This window comes from Marmota monax, unplaced genomic scaffold, assembly GCF_021218885.2.
Source record: "Marmota monax isolate L192 unplaced genomic scaffold, Marmota_monax_Labrador192_F-V1.1 WCK01_AAM20220418_F8-fsc00001, whole genome shotgun sequence".
Taxonomy (NCBI): Eukaryota; Metazoa; Chordata; class Mammalia; order Rodentia; family Sciuridae; genus Marmota; species Marmota monax.
Window position 1 is genome coordinate 37683810 of NW_026693777.1, and position 24266 is coordinate 37708075.

Sequence of the window (24266 nt, forward strand, 5' to 3'; positions counted from 1 at the left end):
AGGGCCTGATCCGGGCGTGGGAGAAGGATCTGCTCTGCCCCTACTCCAGTTGGGGTGACGTGTGTACCACACTGGCAGGCCACTGGGCCTGACCTGCCAGTCTGTGACAGGTCTGTTTACCTTGCAAGCGTGGGCGGCGGCTCTGCCCTGCCCCTCCTACCACGCCCATGTACCACTGGGTTGCGGGTCTGCCCACCTTGCGGGTGCGGGTGGCGGCTCCGCTTCGCTCCCTCTCCAATTGGAGTCACGCGGTCACCACGCTGGCGAGCCGCTGGGCCTGCTCCGGGCGCTGGCGGCGGCCCGGCTCCTCCCCTCTGGCTCGACGACAAATTGAGGAGACTCGGGTTTCTGTGCCTCACCCCCCCTACCAGGAGACCAACTGTTTCTGTCGCCGCTGGTATTGATGAAGTTCTCTCCTCTGCCGCTTCCTGATGACATCAGATCTCTGCCATGTTAGTATCCTATGCGAATGGCAGCATTTCGTTCCCCTTGCCGGGCAACCAAAGCAACGGGTGAGTCCTGACCGGCCCTCAGCAGGACCCGGACCGAGAAGCAGTTTCCGTGGGCTCCTAGCCCTGGACCAGGGCAGTTCCGGGAGCCGGAACTCGGCCGCTCCGTGCTCGGTGTAAGCTCCGATAAGAGTAGGCTCCAAGAAGCAGTCCCCGCGGGCTCAGTTCCGGGAGCCGGAATTCGGCCGCTTAGTTCTTGGTGTATGCTGATAGGAGCAGGGTCCAAGAAGCAGCCTCCGCAGGCTCCCCAGCCCTGGGCCAGGGCGGTTCCGGGAGCCGGAACTCGGCTGCCCCGCGCTTGGTGTTCGCTCCGATAAGATCAGGTTCTAAGAAGCCCCCAGGCACTGAACCCTAGCAATCTGTCTGCAAGCCGCAGGTGAATGGCAGCCTGAAATTACCTGTTCTATGGCTGAATGAGCTGCGGTCAGTCGAAAACAGGGATGGTGACGTCAGCTTTCCAACATGGTGGCTGCTGGCCTCCTCTGTGGTCTGACTGGTGTGGAGAACCGAGATGGACCGCTTCCTTCCCCCGTCTCAAACCCAGAATTCAGCCATGAGTACGGTGCTTGCACGGCTGGCAGAAACTGCAGCGCTATATCCCTGCGTCACTATCTCCTCGTTTCCCAGCGCGTGCTGCAGACTCTAGCCGCGGGGCGATTTGCTGAATAAGCAGTGTTATCCTCCGTGCGACAAACCTCTCGCGTTTGAGTCCCCGTAGCCGATCCTCATGCGATGGAAATCCTTCCTCCAGGTTCCGGAGAACCCCACTATTGCTGGAAATTCCTAACAAGATAGCCTTTAGCTGTCCTGACTTGTCATACTCCCACACAGTGAAGCAGCACACGGGGGCAATGCACTCCCCTCGCCGCCATCTTCCTAAATGCACTGGAAAGGACATATTTATCTAAGGACTAGGTAGGGTCTAATTTCTAGACTACAATTTTCTCCTCTATGATCAAAATGGGGTTACTGTGAAGATTTAATGAGATCATATTATAATACAGTTCTTAGTATGTAACTACCTCAACTTACTTTAAATCATAACTATAAACTTCAATTTCCTTCTTTAAGAATAAGACCACCTACTTCATGCCATTTTTATAAGGATTAAATCACTATACGTAGAGAATAAATATTATATATACAGAAGCCCTGACCTCTTATGCAAACCAGATCTCAACAGGTAGACAGAAGTGGAAAAACCATGAGTTTTGGCATTAGACATTGACATACCAGATTTCCCAATTACTTCATTGTAATATCTTTAACAAATTACTTCAGCTCTCTGATCCCAGATTCTTCTGGTAAATGGAAAGGATAATACTTTCTTTGCAGGACTGCTACTGAGTACTCTATAAATAAAAATGTTTAACACTATGCCTAGCACAAGGCAATAGTTCAATAAATGGTAAATATTACTATTATCAACAACAATCCTGGCTGTTATTTACAGTGTACTGGCCAAACCTAGTTTATAACATGATCTAATCTACCTTCACAATTTAAAGTTGTTCATTCTCTCTTATCTGAAATATTTATGTTATCAGTGGATAGGTTGAACAATGATGCATTGGTAACAGAAAAAAAAAGGCTATAGAATATATCCCCAATTTATTCAAAATGATCACTACAAACCAAGCAAGACAGAAACTGCTCAGCACATGCTACCTTATGCAGTGAGAAACACCACAAAATACAAGTTCTTCTGGTAACAGGGCATCTTTGGAAAAAAAGATACATATATATATATATCCAAAATAAGCCAATCACAAAAATATAAATCCCCACAAATTTATTTTCTTTATTTTTTGTTGTTCTTGTTTATTGTTTTGGTGGTGGGGACTGAACCCAGGTCCTTGTGCAAGATAAGTATATACTCTACCTTGTGCAAGATAAGTTATATTGTAAGTGGATAAACTTATTTTCTTAACTGCTCTTGGAGATATATTTAAAAGGTAGCTAAGACTTAAATCACATTATCATCTTTAACTTCATCAAAATAATTTCTTTTTTGGGGAAAGTGGAGGTTGAACTCAGGGGCACTCAGACCACTGAGCCACATTTCCAACCCTGTTTTGTATTTCCCAGCGACTCAGGATCTTGCTGAGTCACTTAGGGTCTTGCTAAGTTGCTAAGTCTAGCTTTGAACTCTTGACCCTCCTGCCTCAGCCTCCTGAGCCACTGGGATTACAGGCATGTGCCACCGTACCCAGCTAAAGTAATTTCCTTTTAACTCACCTAAATTCCAACAGCATTATCTTTCGGATGGCAAACCTAAAAACATAAAAATAAAAATAATTATATAATTATACGAAATTATTATTATTTCATAAACTAAGGTAAATAAAATGTTTAAATAGAAAACAAAATATTGCAGAGTTCTTAATGCAAATGGATTTTGAAATCTTTTAAAGATAAGTCATATCAGATCACAACTGTCAAAGGCTAACCCGTACAACTTGTACAAGGGCCTCACATATGTTAGGTACTCTATAACTGAGCTATACCCCTAGGTCTGTCTGAACAACTTCTTAAGCATTGACCATCATGCTTTTATTTCATGGGCATATTGATCTATGTCGCAAATTTGGAAGGCACATAGTCATTGGTCTTGACAGTGAACCTACAATATTAGAAAATACTTTGTAGAAATTACCAGATCTTTCTCTTCATTATACTGCCATTTTATAACACAAGTACTTTTGTTTTATATGAATAGCTGATACTACAGTCATGGGGTATCTCTCCAAAGGCAAGTTCAAATGCCACTAATTTAGTTTTATCCTCTTGTAATATTGGAAATAAACTACCCAGAACAGAACACTGCCACTAGATAATAGCTTCCAGCTTGAAAATTAAATGTATATGAATTATAAATTTAGTATCCCAGAAGACCATTATCCTGTCAAAATCGTATTTCACTGATTTCTGAGCTCTTAAATAGTTTCACTAAGCAAATAATGTCACAGAACTTTGCTGAGAATGAAGTGAAGATCTTTACTACAGGCAAAAATACAAAGATGGAACACTATCAAGGTATTGGCGGCTTCTACAGCCAGCTAGGCAGAAGAGTGGATGGAACACCTTGAATGACACACTCTACATCTCCAGCCTAACTAAAGTTGTACAAATAAGGCACTAGAAATCATTTCAGAAAAACTTCAAAGGTAAGTATGAAAAGTTCCAGTTGTATAACTTATCAATATTCACTGAGAGCAAGCATACAATGTACCCAACACTGTGCCACAAACTTAACATACATTCCATTAAATTCTTCCAAAGGTGGACAATTTATATACAACAAGTTAGGTCCACTAACTGTATCAATAACTGAATCATATGAGAAAAAATAGAGGAAAGGCAAAGGGAAATTCCTTTGCTGCCATAATTGTTCCTGCTTCTTTTCTTGGGATATAGTCATGCAAAATATGGGATCTGGGCTGGGATTGTGGCTCAGTGGTAGAGAACTTGCCTAGCATGTGTGAGGCACTGGGTTCAATTCTCAGCACCATATATAAATGAATAAATAAAATAAAGGTATTGTGTCCATTTATAACTAATAAAATTATATGAAAAAAACAAACTAACATGGGGTCTGGAGGGCTACAGCCTCCTGGTAATCACACAGGGAAAGCCAAAAAAATTATTTGAACACAGTGACAAGGGTACTGACATTATGAACTTCTGAACTATCTACTTCTAAGTTTATTATACAGATGATTAAAAAATAAATACTGTGAACAAAAGATGCCAGTCACAAAAGAATATACACTATGATTCTACTTATAGTTCAAAAACAGGCAAAACTATAGTTGTTGAGAGCCACAGTTTAGTCAGAATGACGCCTGGCATTTTTGCCAGAGGGAATGTTTGAAAGGTGACCCTGCTCCGGGATTAGGGTGGCTCTGGGATTAGGGCAGATCCTGCTGGGAATAGGGCGGATCCTGCTGCCTCGGGCACCCGCTACTTTGGAGTTCCCATGGGGTTCTGAGAGAATTGGCGCTTGAGAGAATTGGCACGGTGGAGGCAGGGTGTTCTCGGGAATTGTGTGTAGAGTGCCGGAAAGAGTTTGGGAATAAAAAAGAGTTGCTATTTGAACCTACAAGGCTTTGTGGCAGCTCAGTCATTTTGTGCCCAGCCAGACTGTGGCATTTGGTGGCCCGTACGGGGAACACCTGAAGCTTGGAGGTAAGTGAAATTGCTCGCCCCTGAAGGAGAGCGAAAGAATGGGTGACCATTTCAAAAAATAATGTGCTCTTGTTTTGATTTATTTTGTTTGTATTTCAAGTTGCTTGTCCCTAGAACTTTCTCAGGCAAACTGGGGAAAATGGTTGGCTCGAGGTTTGAAGTTGTTCGCCCCTGAGGAAGAGAAATTGTTAGAGGAAGGAGGTACCCCAGTAAGACCAAGAACAGTTAGGGCATATGTTGATACAATACAAAAATGTAGCCCATGGTTATTTAAAGAGGAGTTGTTGAATATATCACAATGGGACCATCATGGTATCCTGTAAAAAGATTTTTCTTCAACAAGAAAGAGATAGCTAATTTGTTTATTACACTTGTCTAAGATCTTGGTTTTTACAGACATCTGATTAATTTACAAAGCTAAAGTGTTGAAACATCAACCACTAAATATAAAATCAAGTACTCTTATTAAGTTCCATAAGGTAATATATTTAAACATGATGTATGTTTTCATAAATTGGTAAATGGAATAAAGGTTTAATATTGCTTTGTGTCTGTCTTTGCTGAAACAAGGTTACTAAGAGTTAAGATTCTATCAGGTGTAATTTATATACAAAGAGTATAACAAGTTTCAGTTGGGTTTCAATTATAGTATTATAGTACCATAAAAAAACATGAAAGTATTTCATCTTATTAAAGTGGAGTAATTTGTCTAAATTCAGAAATTTTATAAGGGTTGTTTCAAAATGTGAATTTATAAAAAGGGTTAACGGCTAGAAAAGAGATATAAAAAGATTCAAGATGTGGAAATATATTTTAATATGAAAGGTTGAAAAAAAAGAAATGTTTCTAGATGAGATAATCTTTGTGTGGTAAAGTAAAAAGTTGTAAAATGTCTAAGTAAGTTGCGAAAAGCTTTGAAAGGTTAAATTGAAGGTGGTTAAGATGCCTTCATGGCGGAGGAAAGATTGCGTCATTCGAAGCCTAGTTAATCTTAAAAGCATTACTTAAAAAAATAAAAAAAAACATGAAAATGGGAAGATAATAGGATAAAAGCAATTTGGATAAAGAAGATTAAAAATTTAAAGTGGAAAACTTTAAAGACAAAAGTTCAGAAAGGTAAAAAAAAAAAGATAGAAAGATGTAGGAAGACAAGAATTTTAAACCCACAAAATAGGAAGCAAAAAAAAAAAAAAAAAACTAGGAGGAAAAAAAGCAACTAAGGGTGAATGCACAAACCTTAGAAGAAAACTAGAAGATAGAAACAAGATAAAAAATGGTTAAAAATGTCAAATAAAGGTATTTCAGATAAAAAATACAAAAAGCTAAGATAACTATTAGAAACAGACATTCAAGATAGAAAAAGGTAGAAGAGAAAAGTTTAAAGTCAAATATTGGATAAAATAGAAGAAGAAGGAGATTATTAGTAATTTTTTTCAAAAAGCCTATCAACTTTAAATTCTGGTGGTGCAGAAATTAGAAGTCTCAGATGAGGGTGTTAAAATTTATAGACAAGAGCCAATTTAGAAAACGTTAAACTAGAAGGAAATTGGTTTAAAACCACATCAAAAAATTAAAAGGACTAAAGTAATTCTAAAAACTAAGGCAAAATGCTTTTGGAAGACTTGAATTTAAAAGGATCTTTAAATTTCCAAAGGATGCATATAGGATATTTTGGAACATCATCCCTGAAGAAAAATCAGTTAATGTTTTACTTAACAGGAATCCCATACAATCCACAGGGACAAGGCATAGTTGAAAGAGCTCATCAAACTATTAAAATGTACTTATATTCTAACAGGACAATGGAAAGGTCCTGACCCAGTGATTGTCTGCAATCGGAGGTCTGTTTGTGTGTTTCCACAGGGAGAACAGCAGCCGATTTGGATTTCAGAGAGATTAACTAAAGCGATTTCTACAAACCAAAAAGAAGATGATTTGGCTCAAATCCATAACAGCTGATATTCAGAACTCCAGTTTGGCTATTCTTACATCTGTGACAGTGATTCTCCCACACCTGGAGGCTAATGAATAATGAACACAATTAAGGCCTATTTCAAATGTAAGAAACCTTGAGGCTTACTTGTGGGAATACCTTCAGACTCATATGCAAGTTACAGGAAGAAGGATGGGATATCATAAGAAGAGTCAAACCCAGGTGGTAACCAGGATGCTTTTTTTTCCAATATCTATTTTATTATTGCCTTTTCCCACATCATGAAGTTCTATTTTATTTTTTGAGCTCATATAGACCTAGGTTAATGTTTTGCTGATTAGTTCTATTTTTTGACTGTGGAGTTTTTAAACATTGCAATGGAGATTTCACCTGTAAAAAGCTACAAGGCCTTTACTATTGTCTTATGTGTTGTATGTTATGTGTGCACACTTGTGTTTTGTGTTGTATGTCTGTATGTGCGTATGTCCATATATATGAGGAGCACTCATGAAAAAATGGATCCGAATTTTTTTTATTCACGTGATTTAAATGGTTTAATTTAAATTGGGTAAACAGCTGTTGAGGATTGTTCTAATATGTAAACAAAAAAGGAGGTCAACAGATCTGTTTGTTTACTTTCACCTTTCCTTTTCATTACATTTAATAATTCTGTTCAGGATAATGTAAATTGTTTAGAAAATTGCTTTCTTTTAGTGCCTGCTGGAATGTTACATAATTTTTTTTTTTAGCCATCATTGCCAGAATTCCTATCTTCATCCGAGTGCCGGTGAAGACAAAGATAAAACTAAACTACAGCTTCTTCAATAGCTATCACAGTAAACTGTATAAACTGATGCATCAATGAATAATAACTCAACAAGTGATGCTCAATCAAGATGATTTACTTTGGGAGGAAATGGACATATTGATGGATTCCTCTGCTTTGAACTGCTTGCAGAACTTGCCTGGACTATGTATCACTTGCATGCATTGTGAACTATCTGTTGGTGCAGCGAATTGTGGTAGTGCTGGGGTATCTTTGCTGATGGTGTCATCGGTGGTATAATTTTTCCAAAAAGAGCCATCATTTGGCTTGGTACAGTAGCATTTTGCATCCTCCTCCCTTTCTGCTTGTGATGGTCTAAAATTTGGGGGCCAACAGAGGTGAGGCAAAGAACCTCACCCCCGCACTGGCACCCAGGGCAAATTTGGGGGACAACAGAGGTGAGGCAAAGAACCTCACCCCCCCACTGATGCAAAGGCCTATCCACAAGTATGGCTGTATGCTGGTAGCCAATGACGGGTAAGATCCAATTACAATGGTACCAACCTAAGACAGGAGGCTGACGCCTTGAGGTCAGCTCATCCGATGACGGGTAAGGACCATATGTAGTACTGTACAACCTAAGACAGGCACGGTCCCTAAGCCATATGCTTGTTGTTTAATTAAACAGAAGGGGGGAGATGTTGAGAGCCACAGTTTAGTCAGAATGATACCTGGCATTTTTGCAGAGGAAATGGTTGAAAGGTGACCCTGCTCCAGGATTAGGGCGGATCCTGCTGGGAATAGGGCGGCTCCAGGATTAGGGCGGATCCTGCTGGGATTAGGGCAGATCCTGCTGCCTCGGGCACCCGCTACTTGCTACTTTGGAGTTTCCGAGGGGTTCTGAGAGAATTGGTGCACCGAGCCCGGTGGAGGCAGGGTGTTCCCGGGAAGTGTGTGTAGAGGGCCGGAGAGAGTTCGGGAATAAAAAAGAGTTGCTGTTTGAACCTACAAGGCTTTGTGGCGGCTCGGTTATTTTGTGCCCAGCCAGACTGTGGCATATACTATTCATAGGCAGAAGAACAAGCAAGGGGCTTTGGGAATATTGGCAACCTTCTATTTTGTTTTGTTTTCCTGTTGCTAAATTTTATAATAAAAGGGTTTATACATTTCAAATAAAAATTAATATACACACTGGTAAAGCAAATTGTTCTACAGGTAATTTTTTAAAGCATAAAAAGCAATTAAATAAATTCACAGTAGGATTAATAACCATACCAAAGTGTGCAAGACATTGCTAGAAAAAAATGGACTCTTGTCCTACTTAAGAACAGAGTATTGCACAAAAGCCAGAGAATCAGGAGTTAGTACAGTCCTTCCAACTACTGGGAAACATCTTGGGCAAGTTATTAAAACTTCTTGTACTAATTTCCTCATCCCCAACATCAGGATGATAATAATGTTTTAGGGTTACTGTGGGGATAAATAAGCTACTACATGCAAGGTACTTAGAAATAAGCTGGCACTGAACACATAACAATTATAACTTTTAATAGTTTACAAACTTGGATACATAAGTTTGCCAAATCTGACAATGCCAAGAATAGCAAAAATTAGTCAATTATGTAACATATACACATTAATTACATGACTGAGCAAGAAAGTCTTTTAGGAATTATCTAATTTTGAAAACCTAGAAGTGTTGTTGTTGTTGTTGTTGTTTACATTATAAGAATATTAAGAACTAATTGTTATTTCCCAGATGCATTCTGGGTAAAATGAGGTTGAGTGTAAACAATATATATCATGAGAAGTTTAATTATCATATCAAGAGAACCTTGTGGATATATACAGCCTATTTTGACAGCCTACTAATAGGTTAATAAATACATCAAGCCATTTCCCCAATATGGAAGGTGCCACATAGCTCACAAAAACAATTTGCTCAGGCACTAATCTAAAACACTGTTCATTTACATTTTAAACACATACTCCGATTTATGTGTTGATCTTAGTATTCAAAAATGTATATAAGATGAGAAAATGGCTATTAAAAGTGCCATTGTAAATCTATGCCAAGTTCCAACACTAACAGTTAAAGATAATGCAGCCAATGTGGCTTTTAAAAAAAGAAAAAAAAAACCACTGGTAGCTTTTAGTCATTTTACTACAAAAGGTCTTTCAGGAAGAAAATACTAATAGCAAGAATTTAAATGCTGGGGGAGGGGCGGGCTAGGGTTGTGACTCAGCGGTAGAGTACTTGCCTCGCACATCCAAGACCCTGGGTTCAATCCTCAGCACCACATAAAAATAAATAAGTGAAATAAAGGTATTGTGTCCAATTACAACTAAAAAATAAATATTAAAAAAAAATACTTAAATGGGAGGAAAAAAAAAACTATCCAGTGCAGTGAAAGGTGTGTTATTATAGGGGAAAAAAGCATACACACAGATATATACAAACTCTCACTCCTAGAACTTATCTACCTACTCATCTTCAAATCTCCTCAGGCAATTTTATGCACACTCATCCTCAGATGAAGTCCTGTCATATACCTGCTCAAATTCCAAATTTTTAAAGAGGATTTGTCTGATCATTCTATCTAAAATAGAAGCCCGTGTCACTATCTACACTTTAATTCACAGCACTTAATATATCCTACATTATATTTGTGTGTTCCTTCTCTGTCTCCCCATACCCTACCTCCCTCATCTGCTAGAATGTAAATTCCAAGGAGATGATGGTCTCTATGCTGTTCATTGTGGTACTTTCAGCATGGTAATGACGGCTGATACAAAGTAAGCTCAAATCAGTCTTTCCTGAGCTCTACGCCTAGACACCCAACTACTTATTCTATATTTCCATCTGCATGGCTAGAAAATTGAATTCAAGATAACCAAAATGGAACTAATGATCTTCACCCAGTCCCAACCTCAACAACAATGGCATGTCAGCAATGGCACCACTAATCACTCAGTGACTTAAACAAAAACTAAGGGGTCATTTCTCCATTTTCTTCACCCACTGCATCTAACTATCAAGTCTCTTCACTTCTATCTTTCTCAAATTGATGACTTCTCGCCTTTCTAACTTTGAATATTTTTCAGACATGATATGAAATTAGCATAATGAAATAACCAGAATCTCTGCGTTTACTCTTTCACATTTCCTCAAAAACCAAATAAACTATGGGATTTAATCCATGTAATGTTAGCCAAAAATTAAAAGGCAAAGAAATAATTTATGACTCCATTCCCTTCAGTTTCTCTGGCCACCATCTCCCAATGACCAATGCAGAGAAGGGAGGGAAAAAGTCCAAAGTTCCAATCACAGTTAGAAGCTCAGACAAGCTCCAATTTGGTCCAGCCATAATCCCAATGTACAAAAATTAAACTACTTCCTACCTTGACTGGACAATCTCCTTCTCATATATTTCTTCAATAACCTGTTACCAAAATTACAAAAATGTATTAGTATCTCAAACAACTTTTTTTAGACCCTGATAGTTTTCAACCACACAGTGATGCTCTAAATAAAATTGATACAAAATTACAAACTACCACATAGTGTTGCTGTAAATAACACAGAACATGTACATAATTAATATAAATTCTGACACATGATGAACTTTTAATAAATGTTATCAGGAGGAGCAAAAGTAATAGTTGTACTAGTAAAAAATTAAATACACACATACAACCACCCAATCTCTACTGTAAAAGACTACAACATCTTAACAGTACAGAAAGTATTTGTCAAATAAATGTTTGAAGGTGACAGAGATGGAGATTACAGATCAAGCAAGTCTTATTCAATCTAGAGTATTCTCTGTTATTGTTTTTCTTTTATCAACATTCAAACTAAATAATAAAACAAAGGGCATGAATCACTTTAAGTATCAACTTGTAATGAAGTTCTTCTGAATAGGCATACATGGCTTTATCTAGAAGTATCTAGTATGAACTAAAATGATCTGGATATGAGTTGAATTGCTAAAAAGCTTAATCTAATTAGTTTAAACTCAATCTAGTAGTCCCATCAGGATATTTTCATTATTTATGCAAAATTACTCCAAGGACTCCTGGCCCCAACAAATACAAATGTAAAAATACACAGACAAGTTATAGGAAGACAAAGTAAACCTGCTGATAATCAAAAGTAATTAACAGCTGGGCATGGTGGCGCACACCTGTAATCCCCAGTGGTTCAAGACACTGAAGCAGGAGGATGGAGAATTCAAAGCTGGCCTAAGCAATGGGCAGGTGCTAAGCAACTCAGTGAAATAAAATACAAAATAGGGCTCTAAATACAATACAAAAATAGGGCTAGGGCTGTGGCTCAGTGGTTGAGTGCTGGAGCTCAATCCCCAGTACCCTCCCCACAACCTGCAAAAAAGTAATTAACATATGCCATGTTTATAGATATTCTACTGATGAAAGGATTACCAGAACAACAAAAATACATTGATAAATTAAATATTTAAGTTCAAATAATGAAATACATTTTAAGTTAAGAGGTTCATATCACAAAGAGTTCCTAAAGCATCATAGTACAATTTTGTAACAGCAGAACTTAAAAGTTTTAGTCTTCATTACTTGTCTTTTTTTTTTTTTTTTTTTTTGGTACCAGGGATTGAACTCAAGGGCACTCAACCACTGTGCCACATCCCCAGCCCAATTTTGTATTTTATTAAAGACAGGGTCTCAATGAGTTTCTTAGCACCTCGCCATTGCTGAGGCAGGCTTTGAATTTGTGATCCTCCTGTCTCAGCCTCCTGAGCTGCTGGGATTACCTATGTGCTAGGCTATGCCCAGCCTTCATTACTTGTTTAATCATATGCAATATATCAACAACATTTACTTTATAGAAAGATTGCTTTTATTTTTGTTTGTTTTCTTATTTTTTGTTTTGCTAAGTTTTCCTTTTCTTTTTTTTGATTTTTATTTATTTTTTTTAGTCATACATGACAGTAGAATGCATTTTGATATATAATACATACATGGAATGTACATGCATCAATCATATTGTCAATTCTATTTTGCTGCCCTTCCTATCCTCCCTACTCCTCCCCTCCTCTCCCATCCTTTCTCTCTATCCAATCTAATGTGACACACTTTTTTTCTTTTACTCATTACAACATCATATATGTATTCTGTATAACAATGAGGTTCTCCTCCCATCTTCTGTGCAACTCCCCTTCTCCCTCTTTTTCCCTCCCACCTCTCTTCCCTATTAAGTGGTAGTTGTCTTCTCATGCTCTTCCTCCCTATCCCATTTTGAGTCACCCCCCTTCTATCAGAGAAGACATTTGACATTTGTTTTTTAGGGATTGGCTAACTTCACTTAGCAAAATCTGCTCTAATGCCATCCATTTGCCTGCAAATGCCATGATTTTATTATTTTTTAGTGCTGAGTAATATTCCATTGTATATAAATACCACATTTTTTAATCCATTCATCTATTGAAGGGCATCTAGGTTAGTTCCACATTCTAGCTATTGTGAATTGTGCTGCTATAAACATTGATGTGGCTGTGTCCCTGTAGTATGCTCTTCTTAGATCTTTTGGGTATAGTCCGAGAAGGGGAATAGCTGGGTCAAATGGTGGTTCCATTCCCAGTTTTCCAAGGAATCTCCATACAGCTTTCCAAATTGGCTGCACCAATTTGCAGTCCCACCAGCAATGTATGAGTGTACCTTTTTACCCCGCATCCTCGCCAGCACTTATTGTTGTTTGACTTCATAATGGCTGCCATTCTTATTGGAGTGAGATGGTATCTTAGAGTAGTTTTAATTTGCATTTTTCTGATTGCTAGAGATGGTGAGCATTTTTTCATGTATTTGTTGATTGATTGTATATCCTCTTCTGAGAAGTTTCTGTTCAAGTCCTTGGCCCATTTGTTGATTGGGTTATTTGCTTTTTTGTTGTTTAACTTTTTGAGTTCTTTGTATACTCTAGAGATTAGAGCTCTATCTAATATTTGAGGGGTAAAAATTTATTCCCAGGATATAGGCTCCCTATTCACCTCGCATATTATTTCTCTTGCTGAGAAAAAACTTTTTAGTTTGAATTCGTCCCATTTGTTGATTCTTGGTTTTAACTCTTATGCTATAGGTGTCTTATTAAGAAATTTGGGGCCTGCCCCCACGTGATGAAGATTAGGGCCAACTTTATCTTCTATTAGACGCAGAGTCTCTGGTCTGATTCCTAGCTCCTTGATCCATTTGGAGTTGACTTTGTGCATGGTGAGAGAAAGGGATTCAATTTCATTTTGTTGCATATGGATTTCCAGTTCTCCCAGCACCATTTGTTGAAGATGCTATCCTTTCTCCATTGCATGTTTTTAGCACCTTTGTCTAATATAAGGTATTTGTAATTTTGTGGATTTGTCTCTGTGTGCTCTATTTTGTACCATTGGTCTTCCAGCCTGTTTTGGTGCCAGTACCATGCTGTTTTTGTTACTATTGCTCTATAGTATAGTTTAAAATCTGGAATCACGATACCACCAATTTCACTCTTCCTGCTTAGAATTACTTTAGCTATTCTGGGTCTCTTGTTTTTCCAGATGAATTTCATGATTGCTTTTTCTATTTCTGCAAGGAATGTCATTGGGATTTTGATGGGAATTGCATTGAATCTGTAAAGTGCTTTTGGTAGTATGGCCATCTTAATAATATTAATTCTACCAATCCATGAGCAAGGTAAATCCTTCCATCTTCTAAGGTCTTCTATTTCTTTCTTCAGGGTTCTGTAGTTTTCATTGTATAGCTCTTTCACGTCTTTTGTTAAGTTGATTCCCAGGTATTTTATTCTTTTAAATAATCTATTTTAACAAGAATTAACCCTACAATTAAAAAGTTTTCCTTTCACTTATTCTAAATTGCTTAAACTGTTAAGTCCATCCCTTACTAAATACAGGTTCTTAGTCATCTTTTCTTATTTTTTCCAAATTTTTTTATTGGTGCCTTACAGTCATACATAATCATGGGATATGTTGTTACGTATTTGTACCTGCACACAATACAACAATATGATTTAGCAATACAGCAATATCACTCCCCAGCTTAGTCATGTACCTCACTAAACAATTCCCACTCCGTCTTCCATTATTACAGAACTTTATCTCAGTTTATCAGCCTAACAATAAAAAGAGAAAACAATAGACTGTATCCTAAATGAATTACCAAAAAACTTATACAAAAATTTCTGTATATTTACAAAAATATTCATTACATGGTCATTTAATCAATTTAAAATAGCCTAAGAATCTATAAACAGGAAAATGTTTAAACAAATAACATATGAATAATTTTTTTAAAGCTAAAAGTAAAATAAAAATAACAAAGGCTATCTCTGGGTACTGACTTTTATTTTCTTATGTGTAACATTTTAATTTTTTTACTTGTTCTAATTAGTTATATGTGATAGTAGAATGCATTTTGACACATCATACATAAATGGAGTATAACTTCTCATTCTTCTGGTTATAAATGATGTAGAGTTACAAAGGTCATATATGCACATAGGGTAACAGTGTCCAATTCATTCTACTATCATTCTTACTTTCATACCCCCTCCCTTCCCCTCATTCCTCTCTGTCTAGTCCAAAGTATTTCTACTCTTCCCTAGTCACCGCCATGTAACATTTTTATTTTCCAAATTTTCTAACATAAGTAATTATTAGTTTGATAATCAAAAGCTATATTTTAAGCTTTTAAAAAAATTATGGAGGGCTGGAGTTGTGGCTCAGTAGTAGAGTGCTCGCCTAGCATGCACAAGGCACTCGGTTTGATCCTCAGCACCACATAAATGTAAAATAAAGATATTGTGTCCATCTAAAATAAAACTTAAAAATAAATATTAATAAAAATACAGAAAGCTTTTGTTGAATTAACCATTAAAAAAGAGGAAAAAAAAGCATATCTACTCATAAGAAAAGTATTGCAAACCAAAAATTCTTACCTTTATGTCAAAAGGTGATTTTTTCTTGATGTGAGGAGCCCAGTATTTACATGCTAACTGTAAAAGTAAACATTATAAACAGTAAGTTCATAGATTCATATCACTTTTGAGCTAGAAGACAAAAATCATTTAAGGAAAAGCTGTTTCTTAAAGCAGTACTAGTACTGGGGGGACAGAACAACTCTAAAGGGATAATACAGATACCTGGGTATGCAGGTTAGTAGCATCCTCTACCACAACCAATGAAATGCCAGTAGCGCTGTGCACTGCAATTTGCCATTGTGATTAAAAAAAAAAAAAAAAAAATCAAAACATACCTATACCTCCCTTCAACTAGAACTAAGAAAACTATATGACTAGGTCAAAAACCAGAGTTTAATAATATAGCTTTATATAATCACTAAACACCCAGACAGACATAAAGAAAATCTTAAAAGAAAAAAAAAAAAAAACCTTTAATTTATAAGCTAGTTATTACAGAGAATATAGGAGTTGGTATGTTATATTTCAGCAGTGAGTTTCACCTGGAAATTTAAATTAATATAAATAATCTCTTCAGATACTTAGATGGATTATATAACATCAAAGAAACAACATGTTATTATTTTTTTAAAAACTAAATTACAATCTCTTAAAAAAACAGAAAACTTTGACAAGCATGAAGACTCAATATATTTATAAAAATGTGACTTTGCACAGTGTGTGGCACACTGGAGGCACCCAAATAATGTTTGATGGATAAATGCTGGATGAAAGGATGGATGGACATAAGAAGTAACACCTTACATGTTACCACTTACTTCTCTAAGGCTTTCCTCAATCCTACCTGATAACTCTAACTTCCTTCTCTTTGTTTTGTAAATAACTTCATTATAGTCTCATTTTTGCATACTGTGATCATTTGACTGCTTGATTTTCTTCCAGACTTAACCGGAACATTTAGCAAATGGAACCTACCTCTTCAATTCTATACTTTAGCACCTAATGGCCAGCATACTTACAGAGCCTCTAAAACAGTTGAGACTCTAAGGAAAAGTCTCTAAAAACAAAATTGCAACTGCCCACTTAAATGCCACTTACCCAAAGTTATCAAACATACTCCAACCTAACACTTCTGTGATATCCTCATTTCCTCCTTCTGGGCATCATACAAACTCAACCATCCTCTCCTTATACCATACCCTTAAGAAAACTGAGTCTAACTTGTTTTAATGGATTCATGAATTTACAAATGTTTTAAATCCTATCTTCTGACTGAAACTGCCTCCAAAACATAGGAATTTGATTAATAATCCAGCAAATGTTTATTAAACATTTGCCCTGTCTCCTTTCTCTGAATTTTTCCTCTTCCTTGGAGTCTAATCTGTGATCTCTCAGATACCACCACTTTCATGTACATCCTGCCTACCCCTAAACTCTCTAGACTCACATAAGAGAAAAACTTACCATTATCAACTTAATATAGCTATGACAGTACAGATTGTTCAAGATAAACCTATTGAAAGTCAAAAAGGAAAAAATACAGTAGTATAACAAAATTCAGATCTTTGAATTAAATTTTAACCTCTCAATATCATTTATTAAATAAATAATTAAAAACAGCTTCTCTGGCTAGATGCTCAGAAATTAGGAGAAAGAAGAGGAGGAGGAGGGGCTGGAGTTGTGGCTCAATGGTAGAGCGCTTGCCTAGCATGTGAGACACTGGGTTCAATCCTCAGCACCACATAAAAATAAATAAAATAAAGGTATTGTGTTCATCTACAACTAAAATAAAAATTTTAAAAAGAGGAAGAGAAGGAGGAGACAAAAGAGGAAGAGGAGGAGGGAGAAGAAGGAGAGGCAGAAGAGGACCAGGAGGAGGAGAAGTAATTGAGGCCCAAGATGTCCTCCCTATCTTGAAAACCAATTTGTCTACTTCCCTATCTATATTTCAAAGTCCATCTCAAATGGCACTTTCTCAATGAGAAGAATCTCTCTGGAAATTCTTTCCTTAGGCAAATGAAATTATTTTAAATTCTATTCTCAAGGCACTTCCCTCACATCTCTACTCTGGCATTTCTCACATTAAACTAGGACAAGTTCTTTTAAATTTCTTAAAGTCTCCATCTGAAGACTGTGAACTCCCTCAAGACAAGGATCACCTTTCTTTGAAGCCCAGAAGCACCCAAACAGTATCTGACAAACATTAGGCATTAATTTTTGCCATCATGGCCCACAATTACCAAGAATTTTCATTCCTTCCACTACATCTTAATGCCATAGTATATTTGTTCATTAAATCACTCATTCATTCAACAAATACTCACCATCACACAATGTGTGCCTAGTTAATACAAGATAGTGGAAGTATCTAGGGAATAAAACAAACCTGGTCCCTAGATTCAGTCTTCGCAATCTAATGTAGGATACCATAAAGGTTGTATGTTTATAAACAATGTTCTCTAGGTCATCTAGTCAGTCCTACACTTTTAAGTATCAGGTCAATAACTCCCGAAGTTATATTGAAGCCTATCTTACCAATATGTTTTGGACTCACATGCGCAATTGCCTTTTTTCTTTTTTTAAAAATATTTATTTAGTTGTATATGAACACACAGTATCTTTATTAATTTTTATGTAGTGCTGAGGATTGAACCCAGTACCTCACACATCGAGGCAAGCATTTTACCACTGAGCTACAGCCTAAGCCCCAGTACTTTCAACTACATGTCTAGTAGGCATCTCACACTTAATGTGGCCAGAAAAGAACTCAGATTACTCCCTCACTACACGTCCTTTCCCAGGTACCCCCAAATGTCCAAACCATTCACCCACTTGTTCAAACTCTTCTTAAATTTTTCTCCCCTAATCCACAAATTGTTATTAAGTCCTACTATCTTTAGCTTCAGAATATAACCAGTCTACTTCAATCTTAATTAGCAAGGACTCCATTTATCTAGACTACTCATTGGTATCCCTCTTACTAATTTTGCTTCCTCATCCTCACCCAATTTCCACACTTTAGGGTGATTTTTCAAAAACATTATTATCAGATTGCAATTAAAATACTACAACATTTAGAATAAAATCCAAACTTCTTACTCAGTCTCCAAACGGGGTATGATCTGGTCTCCACATATTACTCTGTTCTCTCTGGTACCATTCTCCTCTAACTTATGTTCCAGCCACCCTAAACTCCTTCACAATCACACCTTAAGGCATTTGCACTTGCTATTCCCTGGCCTGTTTCCTTGCTCTTCCTAAAACTGGCTCCTCCTTTTGCAGTCAGATGTTAACTCAAATGTTACTTTAGAAGATTTTTCTGATTGCCTTTTATATATCCCACACCAGTCACTGTCATAACACCCTAGCAAGTTTTCTTCAGAGCCCTTATCAATGTCTGAAACTACACTGTTCATTATTTGGCATTATTCTCTATAATGTGAGCTCCAGGAGAGCAGGAAACTAATAAATTACATTCATTGCAAAAACAAAAACAAAAACATGTATATGGGGGAATATAGGTATATGGGGGAATGGGGGCTCTGATGTAGTTTAAGACATCAGGAAAAGCCTCTCTAAAATAGTGTAGAAAGCTGAGAATAAATAAAGAAATATGGGATAAACTAAGGATTTTAGCCAGAGAAAACAATATCAAAATGCCAGGAAGTGAAAGATACCATGGCACATTCAAATAACTGCAGTTCAATATGGCTAAGACACAAAGAAGAAAATGAACACATAAGCACAACTCAGATTATGCAATGCTTTGAAGGATTAGTCATTATTCTAAAGGCAAGTAGAACAGTTTAAGAATTTTAAGAAGATAAGTGATATATTTGCACCTGTGTAAAAATCACTCTGAACCAGCTGGAGGGGAAAAAGAGGAAAGGCCAGGTGACAGATTAGGGTGCCCTGATTCAGGCAAAAAAAAAAAAAAAAAAAAAAAAAAAAAAATGGTGGCCTGGTTTAGGGTGACAGAGATGTAGAAAAAACAGACTTAAAAGATATTTAGAATTTAGATATGTGGAGATGAAGGGAAAGTGAGGACTCAAATGAATTTCAGGCTTCTGCTATGGAAAAATCTACTGAGATAGGGAGCACAGAAGGAAGCAGGTGGGCTTAAAACTTCTGTACTGAGCCACTTACACTCTTACCTAATTCCCAAGTGACTAATAAGGATTAGAAATGTTGGGTTTTCCTCTTCAAAGCCAACTAGGGCTAACAATGCACGAAGTAAGTAGGCTTTAAATGAATGTATTCCAACGACTGGATTACTCTCTTCATAGATGGAGCTAATTGGAGCAAGTGTCTTATCAGATTATTGTCATTCTGCTCAGGACCAAGAAAAAGCCTATGCCTCCAACTCAGTCCAGTCCTATGCTATAAAGTTTTCTTCACATTTTCAGACTGAAGTGTTCCTTCTTCTCCGAATCTACTGCTCCTGTGATAAACTCCCAAACCAGCAAAATCCACATAGTAGCTTAGTCTCCGTCTTTCCTGGACAGTGTACTCCTCGAGGCAGGGTGGCGTCTTTCACCAAGGCATTCCTCACAACTAGCAGAGACTAAGTAGAACGACTTGAATGAATGAACTGACCAATGAATGCCTTCAGGTGTTCCCAATCCAGAAGAAAATCCCACCCCTAGGTCTCGGGGTCTCGCACGTCCTTAACCCCTCACAAACCCCAAACTTGCCCGAGCTCACCTGGGTCACGAACTCCGCATTGATCTGGGACACCGTAGGGGCTACGATTTTCTTTGGCTGTGCAGGGGCCGCCATCGCCACACTCTCCTTCCACTCCGGTAGCAAAGGGCCCGGAGGGGACTCCAGTGCACCTCGTAGAAGAAGCTGCAGCACCTAGTCTCCCGATGAAGAACCCGCTGATCCGGAAATCTTCGGCCCTCAGTCCCACACGGAACCGTAGAGCGGTGCGTGCGCCGCTCCGGAAGCGAAACAAAATGGGGCGGGATTTCAATACCAGTGTTAAGTCTGAGCTAGAGAGCCAATGACTTCAACCTCCCCGGAACACGCCTCCCAGTGGGCAGCAGAGAAAAAACACCAGCGCTCAGGATTGGGGTCACAGGGAGAGGCCAGGCTGGCTGATGGTGTTGGATGGGGGTTCTTTTGAGGTTAATGAGAGGTAGGGGTCAAGGAATCGGGATTTTTTTTTCAGTCTTAAAGAAATCTGTGATGTAAAAAATACACTGGAAATCGGAGACTTTAACTTTCTTATTTTATGTAGCTATGGGTTGACATAAAATAAACTGCACTTATAGTGTGAAATTTTGACATAATTATACATCCATGAAGCCATCACTAGAATCATATAACTTCTTTAGGAAAGCATCTGTTCAGATTTTTGTTTGCAAATACAATACCCTTAAAGTTTCCTACCTACCATCCCTCTCAGGCAACCACTGATCCTCTATTACTAATTTGCTTTTTGCAAAATTTTATATAAATTAAATATTGCAGTATGTGCCTTTTTTCCTTGTTTCACTTAATAAAATGATTTTGGAATTCATCCAGTTGTTGCATGTAATTCTTTTTTATTACTGAAAAATATTTCTTTTTCCAGACGTACTACAGTTGGTTAATTTGTTAATTCTTCTATGAGCATTTGTGTATGATTTTTTTTATGGAGACATGTATTTCCTCTTAAGAATCTAGGAGTGAAATGGTTAGAAAATATCATAGGTGTATGTTTAACTTTTTAAGACTCTTCCAGCTTTCTAAATAGTTGTATACCAGGAGCATGTGAAATTTCAGTTTCTTCTCATCCTCACCAATGTTAAAATTTTTATCTATTTTAATAGGTATGTGATGTATCTCATTATGGGTTTAATTTGCATTGCCCTAATGAGTAGTACTGCTGAACATGTTTTCATGTGCTTATTTACTATTCATATAACTTCTTTAGGAAAGCATCTGTTCAGATTTTTGTTTTTTAAATTGGATTACTTGTTTTCTTATTCCTAAATTTGTATACCCCCATCACTCACAAATTTACATACAAATATTTATCTCTAGTAAACTCTCCTGGATAAATAACAGGCAGAAAACTGGTAACACTATTGCCTACAAGGAGGAAGAACGGGGAGAAAGGGGAAACAGGAGTAGGGATGGTGAATTTTATACTTTATACCCTTTTGTTACTTTTGAATTTTGTAATACATACCCTATTCAAAAGTGAACAGTGTGAAAGAAGAAACAAAATATCAGTTGGTCTGAAGATTAAACTAAATGTATAACGTAGATTCCTTTTTTCCTCTACATTCTATTGTGTAAGTTGTTAGTATAAAGAGCTAGAGATAAAAATTTGCATAACACTTTAAAAGCAACAATATTTTGAATAATTATTGACATTTTGTTTCCAAATGTAGTGTCTGACACAGTGAAACAAAATCGTTCAGCACTTTAATGATGAATATTGACACATAAATAATGTTTTGACAATCAGAAGCTGCAAGAATTGTATTTATATAATGTGTTATAGTTACAGCATATAGTTAAGCCTGCTGGAAGTATGTTAGTGAGCAATAGGCTTGAGGGTTAAAAGCTTTCAAGTCTAGGGAAAGGAAACTATCTTCATTGCTGAGCACAATGAGAAACCATTTATTGGAAATTACTTTTGGGAGAATGTTCAGTGGTATATCAGATAGGTTGGAGTAGGTCACCTGGGGATAGGAATACAAACTGGGCAACTATTGCAAATCTAAGGCTAAAGAACAGTGACTAAATTTGGTTCTGGCAATAAAAATGAAAAGGGAAAAATAAATGTGGAAAACACTAGGAAAATAAGAAGTAGTGATCCTTATCTAAGCAGTTGAAAGAACCGTGGATCATATGTAGCTTTCTTGTGATTTGTGTGAATAGTAATCCTACCTCCCTGTCAGTGGTTGGTTCAGAAATGTGCTTCTGCAGCAATTCTGTTAGATGAAAGGTGAGGTTTTTGTAGGCTTCTGAGAAAATTGTTCCTTGGTCTTGCTGTTTCCAGGTCTACTCACTTCCTACCCCACTCTACCTCTCATTATAAACAAAGCATCCTAAAACTAGGATAATAAAGGAAAATAGCCTATCATTGTGAAAGAGCAGACAGAAGAAAGCAGAATCAATTCAATGCATTCAATAGCTCTAAGGCTAACCTCATCAGTGAAATTCAAGCCATGTAAACCAATAAAGGTCCTTACTACTAAAGAAGTTTGTATCAGGAGTTTTGTCACTTGCAGCCAAAGGCATCATAACTGAATAGGGAATACATGGGGGGAAAATGTTTGAGGTAGAGGGAAAGAAACCAATGGAGAGGGGAAAACTAGATACCAGGAAAAAAGAAGGGCCTGTTAATGAAGTTCCTAACAGGGGGCAAGGAAGAAAGATGGATGAACATTTATTCTGAGAAAAATGTCAAGAAAGATTGTAGGAGTAAAAATAAAGAGATCTGTGAGTGAAGAGGAGAGAACTTAGAATACATATTGGATTGGCTTTTATATCAGCACAAGAGAAGGCAAACTCATCCTCTGAAAGTGAATAAAAGGGAAATGGATGGCACTAGAGCAGATTATGCTTAGTGAATCTAGCCAATCCCTAAAAAACAAATACCAAATGTCTTCTTTGATATAATGAGAGCAACTACGAACAGAGCAGGGAGGAAGAGCAGGAAGAAAAGATTAACATTAAACAGATACATGAGGTGGGATGGAAAGGGAGAGAAAAGGGAAATTGCATGGTAATGGAGGGAGACCCTCATTGTTATACAAAATTACATATAAGAGGTTGTGAGGGGAATGGGAAAATAAACAAGGAGAGATATGAATTACAGTGGATGGGGTAGAGAGAGAAGATGGGAGGGGAGGGAGGGGGGATGGTAGAGGATAGGAAAGGTAGCAGAATACAACAGTTACTAATAGGGCATTATGTAAAAATGTGGATGTGTAACCGATGTGATTCTGCAATCTGTATTTGGGGTAAAATTGGGAGTTCATAACCAACTTGAATCTAATGTATGAAATATGATATGTCAAGAGCTTTACAATGTTTTGAACAACCAATAAAAAAAATTTAAAAAAAAAAAAAAAGATCTAAGTCACAGATTTTAAGAGGATAGGCCTCTTGGTCCATCAGCCACATAAACACCACTTCCTTCGGAGCTGGCTTCATGCTCCTGACTCACCTAGCACCTTCCAGAGGCCATGGCTGGGCATCTGTGTCCACAATGCTTCCTGCTCCAAGACACAGACCACAAAGAGCCCAATGCCCTCCTGGTCCCCTCTTCCACTTCTGCCACTAGATTCCCAAGGTGAACTCCACAGGCCAGCCTTTTCCCCTCCATTCATGCCCATATGCCCAGTCATTTTATACCATTGTATAAATATATAAATATAATATGTGAAGACATCTTAGTTTTTTATTTTTGAAACAATTTTTAGGCTTGTTCCAGGGATCTCTGTGCTGCTTGTACTGAACTTTTTGTCAAAAAGAGAAAATTAAAAATAAATAGAAGCAAAAGTTTTGTAATTATTGTTTCATTCTCTTATTTCTTTTAGTATACCTAATATATACCTGAGGACCTACTGTTGGCCAAACCCTTTATTAAGCCCTCTAAAATATTTTTTTTAAATGCATTTCGTTGCTTTCCAGAACCATGTAATTCATCACAGTAGTTCTCAATGTGCAGTTTCATGACAGCAATAGCTAACCTGTGTAAAAACAAACTCCTGGACCCCCAACCCAAATACTAAATCAAAAACTCGGAGAGTATAGCCCAGTAATTTGTGCTTTTAATAAGGCCAATGCACACTGAAGTTTAGAACTAATGTGTAATGGGAGATCAACTGACAACAGAGTTGCTATAGTTTGGATACGGAATGTTCCCAAAGGCCCATGTGTTAAAGGCTTGGTCCTAAGCTTAGGGCTGTTGGAAGCTAGTGG

General features: G+C 37.4%; 1 protein-coding gene across 1 annotated transcript in view; it reads right to left on the reverse strand.

Moving 5' to 3' along the window:
• Aqr (aquarius intron-binding spliceosomal factor) overlaps positions 1 to 20273 on the reverse strand; it is a 125103-nt gene extending 104830 nt beyond the window's left edge. Inside the window, exons 1-4 of the mRNA XM_046461282.2 lie at positions 20043 to 20273; positions 15357 to 15413; positions 10799 to 10839; positions 2748 to 2783 (exon numbers count right to left, since the gene is read on the reverse strand). Of these exons, the coding sequence (XP_046317238.1) occupies positions 2748 to 2783; positions 10799 to 10839; positions 15357 to 15413; positions 20043 to 20117 (209 nt within the window). The 5' untranslated portion in view covers positions 20118 to 20273. The remainder of the gene's footprint in view (positions 1 to 2747; positions 2784 to 10798; positions 10840 to 15356; positions 15414 to 20042) is intronic.
• Positions 20274 to 24266: the final 3993 nt, after the last annotated feature.